This window comes from Hesperophylax consimilis, chromosome 4, assembly GCF_061612785.1.
Source record: "Hesperophylax consimilis isolate HC1 chromosome 4, BYU_Hcon_1.0, whole genome shotgun sequence".
NCBI lineage: Eukaryota > Metazoa > Arthropoda > Insecta > Trichoptera > Limnephilidae > Hesperophylax > Hesperophylax consimilis.
This window is the reverse complement of record NC_142839.1, coordinates 11,865,195-11,876,640: the sequence shown is the minus strand read 5'-3', so window position 1 is coordinate 11,876,640 and position 11,446 is coordinate 11,865,195. Positions and strand designations below refer to the sequence as shown.

The 11,446-nt window shown below is 31.5% G+C and overlaps 1 protein-coding gene across 2 annotated transcripts; it reads left to right on the top strand.

The window, feature by feature from the left end:
* The first annotated feature begins 446 nt into the window (after positions 1-446).
* LOC149424203 (activating signal cointegrator 1 complex subunit 1-like) lies at positions 447-10,578 on the top strand. Of its 2 annotated transcripts, XM_089631211.1 has the most exons (7): positions 447-706; positions 799-892; positions 1,594-1,726; positions 3,008-3,136; positions 3,373-3,527; positions 7,970-8,142; positions 10,308-10,578. In XM_089631211.1, exons 1-7 carry the CDS (start codon positions 598-600, stop codon positions 10,544-10,546), a joined length of 1,032 nt encoding a protein of 343 aa, XP_089487337.1. In that variant the 5' UTR covers positions 447-597; the 3' UTR covers positions 10,547-10,578. The 2 variants fall into 2 exon arrangements, with proteins under 2 accessions (XP_089487337.1, XP_089487338.1); XM_089631212.1 differs by lacking the exon at positions 3,008-3,136.
* The last annotated feature ends 868 nt before the right edge of the window (positions 10,579-11,446 follow it).

Genomic DNA, 11,446 nt, shown 5'->3' with positions numbered 1-11,446 from the left:
AAATATTGTTTGGTAATTGTGTTATGTTGGCAATGTTAGGTATGAGGTGAATACGTGAATTTTTATTTCGGGATTTACGACGCGCGCCCGTACATTTTTAGTGTGTGTAAAAAATGGCATTCTGACTTATAATTAGTTGGGAAGGTTTTTAATAAAAATACAGGAGTATTTTTATGGTGCAGTTTTATACCTCCAGCGCTGAACTCCGAGCGATTGAATCGATTAATCACTCGACTGTTTTGATGTTTCGATCATGTAAATGTCTCGATCCTGCCCATCACTAGTCCCGTTCCTCGCCTTAAGAAATATTTACTTCTGTCAAGTTGCTCCCTGGTAGAAGCCCTGGCAAGTAATACCATTACAAAAAATACTGATATACGAAGAAAAAAAATAAAAATATTATTCCTCTTCTCTCTTTTGGCAACATATTTATGTCAGCTGTCACCTGTCATTTAGTCTGTCACAATCATGCTAAAAAATAAGCTAAAACACTTTTAAATATTTATATTTTTTACATTGTGACTGTAAATTTACGCTACTAAATAATCCAATAATTTAATTTCGAAGCCTCATTATTATCCCCTAACAAAATATAAAATGGACGTGATAAATCCGGAATTGGTTTGGATTGAAGGAATCTGTTACAGGATTAATAATTGCCACGAAGTCCCAAGACATGAGGAATATCACAACTACGCTGAGCAAGGTTTTTTTCTTTGTTTATAAATATGTAAACACACCGTGTTAAGAATTCCGCAGAAAACCATATAAAGGTTTAATTTCATGTGTTTCTTTTAGATGATTGCTTGAATGAAGATGACGATCAAGAAGATGATTTAGTATTAACTAAATGTGCAAATGGGCGTATCAAAACCGCAGTGCACATACCACAGTAAGTAAAACATATTTTATCATAATTTGCACTCATATTCTTATCGAGGATTTTTCAACTATCAATTTAGTGTAAAGCATAAGGACAGATATGTTTTTTCTGCAGAGTGCATTTTTTGAGAGGTGTGAGTTGTGTACGAAGCACTGGACAACTTCATATTAATTATTACCATCAATGGCGGCCGGTGTCAAAATATGTGGGGGTTCACCAGAATACAACATTAATATTAATTACCTATATATAAAGAGGCTCTATTCTCCGCTCCTTTTGTTTATTGAAAACCTCTTTTTGATATATGGCTACTGAATAAAATGTATGATTATACCATTGCTCAAAATTCGCTTGAATTCGCTCATACCTTTTTCCCAATAACTCCCTTTCTCTCTTTAAAATACAAAACCCTCAGATCTGGGTACTTCTCCCCAGACATAGCATCATTGCGAGACAATGCTTGACAACAACTAATCACTCATCTCCCAGTGACAGTTTCTTTCTTGTTTGACATATTCATACTATTCTCAAATTTTACACAATTTTTGACTATTTCATAATCGATAAATATGTTTTTTTGACATGTAATTAATAGGATAGGAAGATTTTTTAAACTAAGCTCAATCAATATAATGGTAATCCCTTCCAACCGCTCTACCCAAATATCAAAGACATCAGAGCAGTATACCCAAAATTACATAATATTTCAGAAGTTTCTTTGGGTACATCATTGGAGCAAAAGGAACCACAAGAAAGCGCATTGAAAACGAGACAAAGACGGATATCAAGATACCTCCTCGAGGACAAAGTGGAGACATCATTGTTACAGGCAGTGTCGAGAAGGTGAGCTAATACTTTTCTACCCAATCTACAAGGCTTCCAGAGCAGAATGCTCGACGCTTGAGGATTTTGATTTTATGTTGCCTGGCAACAGGTTGAATGATCCCAGCATTGGTCTATAAGCTGCTAATGATTTGTATACTTTGTGGAAAATCACCTGAAGGGCGATATATAATTTTTTTTTCCTACAAATAACTATAAATAATAAAAAAAAATTATATATACGTATGTGGTTATCTTGGTGTACAAATAAAAATCTCTTCAACTCTGTTACAGCATTTATTGTTAAATTAAAAATCGATTTTACAGTCGCAATATTTACGCGTTTACTATTTACAATACTATAGAATGCGGGCGATATCTAGGTCAATGTTCCCTAGCGCGGTAGTACTTGGTTGACGGTTTGGAGACTGAATACTGGCGAGTTCCTTCACGCTGCCGCTTTTATAAGGTAAAGAAGCTTCTCGAACATTTTGGTTGCTATGTAGATATTGCCAAACTTAAATTAAAAAAATAAAAGAACATCCAAGAAGCTTGTTTGGAAAAAGCCGAAACTTCTAGAATGCCGTTCGAATCAAGTAGTGGCGTACCACTACACGTATATAAATTTTCATTACTTAAGGCGATGCAATGCGAATTAATGCAAATTCACACAAAATCATATGTTTTTGGTTTGAAAATTTGATCGCCTGGAAATATTATAGATGCTTTAATTAAATACTGATTATTAAATAATTAAAAAAACTATATATGTAAAGTACAATGTACAATATAATATGTACAATACAATGTACAATATAATATGTACAATACAATGTAAAATATAATATGGACAATTCAATGTACAATATAATACATATATACAATACAATGTACAATATAATATTTTTACAATACAATGGACAATGTAATATGTTTAATACAGAATGATGCTTCATAAAAATGTACATAATATTATTTACATTATGTATGATACTTACCTGACAAGTCCTTTTTGTGTTGTTAGAGAATTTTATATACAGTTTTGTAATCAATGGACATAATTTTGGAGAGTCTGTGCATTGCATATTAATGAAGATTTTATAATTTATCTATTTTATTATTGAATTATTTATGCCGTTCCTAATGTCAAACTATTTAAATGTTCTGAAAATTGTGTTAGTAAACATACACTTGATGCACGCATTTGTATCTTTAGTTATCACTGGAATGGCGGAAGGAGGGTTAATAATGGCTTACATTTTATTAATGTAATGTTTTGATTGTAAAATAATTTTGTTTCAGTGCGTATCGGCCGCAGCGCGAAGAATTAAGACGATAGTAGCAGCTGCAAGGCTCAAACAACGTCCAACACACTTTTTATCCATTCCCATGAATTCAGAAGTCATCAAACAGAATTTCAGTAAATTCAAAGTAAGAATTATCACATCACTGGTATTTCACTCTATAAACTATGTAGAGCATTGACTTCCATAGAGCGGTATACCACCCTCTATTTGGCGCTGTTTGGGTACCACTGAATCTAGGTTATGGATTCCAAAATGGTGTTCCAACAATTGTGACTAGCAGAAATTATTATTTATTCAACTCATTCTTTGGTATTATTTTATGACTGCATGCTTAATTTGGTATTTCTTTTATGATTTTAGGAAGAAATTTTAAATACTAATCCTGGAATAGATCCATCGGTTTTCATCCAACCAGAGAAACTTCACATCACCCTTCTAATGTTGCACCTGGCAGATAATGAAGAAAGGCTGATAGCAAAAAATTTATTAGAAGATGCCAAAGTGAAAATCACAGAGTAAGCACATAATAATTTATTTATTTTTGAAATAACTCAATGAGTAAAACCTCAAATTGAAATATTTAATTATTGAAGACAAAATTAGCGATTCTTAAATGAAAATTTGTAACAGAAGAATCAGAAAAGATATGGAATTTAAAACATCTAGGACTTGAACCCAGGACCCTCACCATGCCGGGGCGTGAGCAAGGCGAGGGTATCTTTTTCTGATTTTTGTTTCAAATTTTCGCTATAGAATTGCTAATATTGTCTTCAATTATTAAATTCATCATAAATAGTCTGAACTTTTTTTTGATTCACTCGTGATATATTTTTATCCACTTCAATCTTGGGCCGTCGTCCCACGGGTCAGTAAGGAATCTGCATTAACCGAGTGCTCTAAGGATGTGGGAAATGTTGCTTGATGAATTCTGCATGGTCTCTGCATACGACAGATGTCAAGTATACTAGTCCCAGCGAGAGATCGTGCTTGACTTCGTCGTGCTAGTATTTTCTGTCTTTTTTGTTTTCAAACAAGACGCATGAGAAGGAAAAGGGTGAAGGTCTCGATGGGACTAGTTTAATAATTTTTTAATAAAATAAAATACTTTTTTGTTTTAAAACCACGATATTTATTAATTTCAGAACCGACCGGTTTCGCTTTACTTAAGCATCATCAGGGTACAAATTAATACTAAACAAGAAATACATAATGTGTATATATATATAACAAAATATAGAGGGAGACAACATGATACAAATATAAGCAACACAAAGACGGTCATAAAATACATTAACATAAGTGCACAAGTAATGGAAAAACCGCTAGATAATTATGTAGACTAATGGGTTATATCAATAAATCGGGAGAAACAAAGCATCAACTGGCATGGTGGTAAGGAGGTAAGGAGAACTGGGATTTTTTTATGGGTTTATTGGAAACAGACCTAATATTGGACTACTTGATATGTCTAATTGATTATTAAGTATCTGACTTTTGGTTTTTACAGCTTTTTTAATTTCTAGTGCCTCTAAGTTGTTTAGTCTGTTACCATGCCCGTTTTTATGTAAGATGTTAGCACCGGTGCTATGACAGAATGTATGATCTTTATCGATCAAATGATTTGCGAATTCGGAAAACCCGTTATTATTGAGGCAACGAAGATGCTCCTTTATCCTAATATTAACATTACGTGATGTCTTACCGATATAGAAAGCCGAACAATTATTGCAATTTAATTTATAAATCCCCGAATGACTTAATTTATCGTCCTTATCTTTAGAATTAATTAGAAATTTACCTATATTGTTATTAGTATAAAAGGCCGGTTTGACTTCAGAAGGAAGGTTTTTTACACTTAAGGTAGAAAAGTGATTAATAAATAAAATTCGCCGCCATTGATAATTAATATTATTATCATTGATTTGAGGACAAGGACTAGCAAAGAGGAAGCGATTAATGGCTATTTGTTTTAGCTTTTTATTTAAGATTAAATCTATAAAATTTGATTCATAGCCATTATTTACTGCTATGTTTTTAATTAGTTTTAGTTCACTATCAAAATTACTATCGGACATTGGAATTGTGACTAAACGATGGACCATTGAATGGAATGCGGAGTGCTTATGTGAAATAGGGTGATTGGAGGTGCTGTGTATGACAACGTCAGTATAGGAGGGTTTACGAAAAATGTTAAAATTAATTCTGTTATTAACGATCGATAAGGTAAGGTCTAAAAAATTTAAGGTTGAATTTATGCCTATTTCTAATGTGAATTTAATCTTATTATGAAAAGAGTTTATAAGTTTGAGGAAGGAATTCAGTTGACGCTTAGTCCCTGTCCATATACACAAAACATCATCAACGTATCTTTTCCAGTACAAGACATTTTTAATAAGATGTGGGGTACTAGATAAAATTTTATTTTCTAAGTTATCCATGAATATATCAGCAATCAGAGGACTGGTAGGGCTCCCCATAGCTAGGCCGTCACGTTGCTGATATATAACATTATTAAATTGAAAATAATTTTGATTCAGGCATATATTAAACAAGGAAGTTAAATCTTTTATAAAATCTATAGAGAGATCGGAACTATTTAATAAATCAGAAATTAAACATTTACTCTCTTCTATGGGAACATTGGGAATCATATCACAAAGTTAAATTTTTAACTAAAAATCCCAAAACTCCTAAATTATATAGCAGTAAATAATGGCTATGAATCAAATTTTATAGATTTAATCTTAAATAAAAAGCTAAAACAAATAGCCATTAATCGCTTCCTCTTTGCTAGTCCTTGTCATCAAATCAATGATAATAATATTAATTATCAATGGCGGCGAATTTTATTTATTAATCACTTTTCTACCTTAAGTGTAAAAAACCTTCCTTCTGAAGTCAAACCGGCCTTTTATACTAATAACAATATAGGTAAATTTCTAATTAATTCTAAAGATAAGGACGATAAATTAAGTCATTCGGGGATTTATAAATTAAATTGCAATAATTGTTCGGCTTTCTATATCGGTAAGACATCACGTAATGTTAATATTAGGATAAAGGAGCATCTTCGTTGCCTCAATAATAACGGGTTTTCCGAATTCGCAAATCATTTGATCGATAAAGATCATACATTCTGTCATAGCACCGGTGCTAACATCTTACATAAAAACGGGCATGGTAACAGACTAAACAACTTAGAGGCACTAGAAATTAAAAAAGCTGTAAAAACCAAAAGTCAGATACTTAATAATCAATTAGACATATCAAGTAGTCCAATATTAGGTCTGTTTCCAATAAACCCATAAAAAAATCCCAGTTCTCCTTACCTCCTTACCACCATGCCAGTTGATGCTTTGTTTCTCCCGATTTATTGATATAACCCATTAGTCTACATAATTATCTAGCGGTTTTTCCATTACTTGTGCACTTATGTTAATGTATTTTATGACCGTCTTTGTGTTGCTTATATTTGTATCATGTTGTCTCCCTCTATATTTTGTTATATATATATACACATTATGTATTTCTTGTTTAGTATTAATTTGTACCCTGATGATGCTTAAGTAAAGCGAAACCGGTCGGTTCTGAAATTAATAAATATCGTGGTTTTAAAACAAAAAAGTATTTTATTTTATTAAATATGTCAAACCACAAAGTGATTGCTTTCTACAATAATAATAATTTTTTAGCTTGTAGCTCGATAAACTGTTGGTATTGCAGATTTATGTTTTCGCATTTACCGCCTTTACACTGAATGTCATAATCTTATCATCTGTCAAATTGGCTTACTATGCAGTACTATTGTGACAGATAATTTAATATATCCATATAAATATTGTAATTTGACAGAAGACTGTGAAGACGGACGAATAGCGTGTCTACATGTAAACAATAACAAATGATTGTGAATCAAGTGACCAAGAGGTTGTGAAACTTTTTTGTGTTATTAACCTTTCCCTTACTGTGCTTAAAAAATCCACCCGTTCCGGTGCTGTGTAGTCAATACACATCTCAAAATAAGCGATTTAATATCGGAAAAATATGAATATTCATAGCTAAACGCTTATGTTTATTATATTTTATATCAAAAATGATACTAATTGTAATTTAATTGCTGAAAACATGAAAAAACCATCGGCAGATGTTAAAAAAACGTGCGAGGAGTCTATATCTAACGACAGCCCGCGACCGACTGGCACAGCAGGCGCTGGTTGGGCGTTGGACGCACACACACAGCTATGCAGTCATAGGTATCGATGGTCTAAATCAAAATAAAACTGCGGACGTGTGGATTTCTCATGTTCCCGCATAGCGAACTAAAGCGGGACATCAATAGCGTGTCATTTCCTCGCACACTCTTCGCGTAGCAGTGTCACGGTTGATTGCATTGGTGCATTTGTTCCCGATTTTTAACAGAAATCTCTGATTTTTAATTGAATTTGAACACTATTTAAAATTTTATTTTTCAATTCAGTGCATAAATGTATAACACAGGAATACCTAAAATCTGAACCCAGAATTTATTATATTTATAGAGTTATTATAAGCAATGTGTAGTAAATACACATCACAGATAAGGAAAGGTTAATGTGACTAATTAATAAATTCCTAAGAATATTTTAACTAAAATAAATGTTATTGTTAAAAATGATAATTATAAGTTCGTTATGTCATATTACCGGTGATGCAATAAATATTGAGCGTCCACTGAAACCACATACCAAGTAAGTATGTTGCTTGGCTCCCGCTCGCCCCCCGACCCGTTTGTAGGCCCCAAAACAAATATACGAATCGGTAAGCTCTCGGTTACAGCACTTGGTTTTTGTCAATTCCTTACAGACCCGTGAAATGATGGCCTTATCCTTTAAAACATCAGATTTGTAACATTTTTAACCTTCCGTTTTTATTTTTATATGTTTTTTTTAATGATTTTTTCATAATTTTTATTCCTCAGTTCTGTTTTAGATGGTACCAGCCTGAAAATAAAAGTAAAAGGAGTAGCGTATATGAATGATGATCCGAAAGCAGTTCATGTTTTGTATGCAAAACTGACAGAAGTTGACGATTCTTCTTGCGGGGTTCTCACAAAATTAACAAATGAATTGAATAATTTCTATTCCAAAAGTGGTACAGTATTTTTCTTTGTACTTCCATTTTTCTCTAATTATAGATAAGTTTCAAAGAAAAACTAAATGAATGTCTTTAGGTGCCAAATTACTAAAATTGTTACATAAGGTTATGTGATTTTGGAATTCCAAAACCCGCTCTGGAATATTAAAACTAGAGATAGTTGCGAAAACTGTGTGGGAAACCTTGAATATAAGAACAATCTAAGCTTAATAATATTAATTGTTCTATCGGTATTACAATGGAAGATGCTCTGAGGAACTAGCGTCATTGATCCCTTCGGCACCGGTACGTAGTCGGGATACACGCCAAACGCGCGCCCAACTTTTGTACACGGTTGACATTTGTCACATGAGAACGGGTCGCTTCTACGATTCGTTCTTAAGTTCAACAGCTCTGCTGTGGAACGAACTGCCGGCCTCTGTGTTTCCCCCCTCCTACAACATGGGACTCTTCAAGACCCATATTCACTCCTTCCTCTCCACAAAAAGACCCTCCACACAGCATCCCCAAAGATGACATAGGCCCTGAGGGAAATTATTTTCTTCAGGGCCTCCTGTGTGGAGTTAATATAAAAAAAATTAAAATAAACAGTATAAGCTTAATTACTAATTAATGAATTAATTACTTAATTACTAATAAATTAATTAATTAATTACTAATTACTTAATTACTAATTAATTAATTACTAATTACTTAATTACTAATTAATTTAATTAATTATTAATTAATTAATTAATTACTAATTATTTACTTAATTACTCTCTTGATTTTTGGTGAAAAATATTTACACATTTTCAGTTCGGATTTACTGCAAATCCACGACTTTTTTATCCTAGGTATTTTTTGAAATAAAATGCACGCATTTCTTTTTTAATTAAATTTATGATTTTGACAGAATGTTGAGCGCACTCGCTATCCTGTATAAGTGCATCAAAAACATTGTAAAATGGAAACTGCTTATTCGAAGATAGGGCTAATTTAATTATTTTAGGGAAAAACCCTTTTTGCCATTTATGTTTCAAAATATTAAGATGAATTGTTTATATGAATAAGAATAAATAGTTTTTTCAGTATTAAAACTCAATTCTTTCAAGAAAGGCACACGAAAATGTACAATATTAACGGTGATCAATCCAGTATCGTATTTCTATGCCTTTCTTGAAAGAATTGAGTTGGTTTACGGACAAAACTATCTATTCATATTCGACGGGCGCAAACAAATAATTACGGTCTTACTGAAAAAGTGGTGAAAATTTTATTAAATTGATAAATGACTGTGTATGTGAAAACCTTACTAATTGAAACATAAAATAGTTCATGGAAAGATACATAAGATATATACATTGCTTATCCTGTCAAAGGGGGTTGTTTAACTGTTGTATAAACTTGAAATAATAATAATTTCTTATCGAATTTCGGAATTTTTCCGAGGTATTTTAAATGTACTATATTTTTCTTTATTTTGAAAATGTCGTAAAAACAAATTCCATTTTAGAAAGTAGATAAAATTACCCTTTAGATTTTTGTATTTGAAATATACTTTCATATTTAAAAAGTGCAATATTTTAATTTCAAACATTGTAAAAGTTGTAAAAAAAGGATATCACAAACATTTTTGATCAAAACGTTAAAAAATTTCACATATAAAATTCAAAATACACAGTCCTGTTATTTAAAAAATTTGCAAGGAAATTCTCACTTCACTTTTTATCTTGTTCATACAATTACAAATTATAATAATAATTCATGTGAATTGATCATTAGAATAGAAATTATTAACGAAAACAAGTTTTAAATCACACATTACAAATCACAAATCAGAGCTGTCATTTCCTCGTGAAAAACGTCTGCCAAAGGGCTATGTTACATTAATAATAATATGAATTAGAAATTGTACAATGTGTAACAAAAACACCGTATAACAATTGTGAAGTTATTTTTTATTAGTAAGGCTGTAAATCTTAATATTTTAAAGCACAACTTGAAAAAGTGTTTTTTCCTAAAATAATTAAATTAGCACCATCTATGAAAGAGCAGATTATGAATTCTTTTAAGTATACCCTTAAATGTTTGTTTCCTTTCAAGATTTATCTTCTTTTTTTAATTACCTACTTTATTTATATGTATATTATATCAAATTAGTTGATTTTTTTTCATTTCAGGTCTTCTTACAGGTAACTTTGATAATGTTAAATTACACATTACATTAATGAATTCCCGCTACGGTGTTACTGAAGATGATGAAGAAGCCAAGAGAAAAGCGTTCGATGCCTCAAATATCTTAAATGAATATTCTGACTTTGAGTTTGGAGAAACTGTTGTAAACAATATTCATCTCTCGCAAATAGCTACCAAGGGATCTGATGGTTACTACCAATCTACAACGAGTGTTCCAATATAAGATACTATTTTATAACTATGTATTTTTGTGAAGTCCGAAATAAATTAAAATTTAAAAAAATATGTAATTTTATTTTAATTTTACCTAATAACTAATAAAATTTACATGCAATACCTGAATGTTTCCTCAATTTTAAGAATGGAGGACTCGTTAGTTTGATAAGTCAATTCAATTTGCCAATTCCAGACATTAAAAATGGATACCAAGTAGGGGCATTCATTAAACTGAGATGGTTTGGGAAATGCAAAACTCATACATACAAACGGGCTGTCGAACTCAACATTAAAATTCCATAAATCACCTAATCACACTAATAATTTTATTAAATTTTAAAAGGAATTGAGAAAATATGTTTAAGATTATACATGGTCCGGAAACTCGTCACAGAGGAAAGTCCTCATCACAACGCAAGCAACATTTTCCGCTTACTGAGGTGGTAGTAGAAGATTTTCAAATATTCTCATGTTATACCCGGGATTGTTTGTCTTTCTAAAAAAAACATGAAAATATTAAATCTACATTACATTTGAAGTCGATTTTGTGGTATAACTTTATTTGATTTGAGCTTTCGTTTTCGAGTGAATAAATTCGGAATTTGGAATTTTTTAGAAAAGTTTGAAAAAAATTACTTGTTTAATGTCTTTCAAAATGTGTAGACCTGCCGAAAAATAAGGAAAATAATCGAAATATTCGGATCGAAATAATATTTTTTTGGTTCTCTATGTGAAGTAGGTTCATCAGTTTCCACAAGTACTACGAGTTTCCGGACACCATGTATTTTAGAGCACACCACAATGTGATCTAACTCAAGATCGATATATTTAACTAAAATAAAATAAGTAATTTTTTGAGCTTGACGTTTGAAAAGCTTTGAATCCAATTTTTATAAATAAATAATAA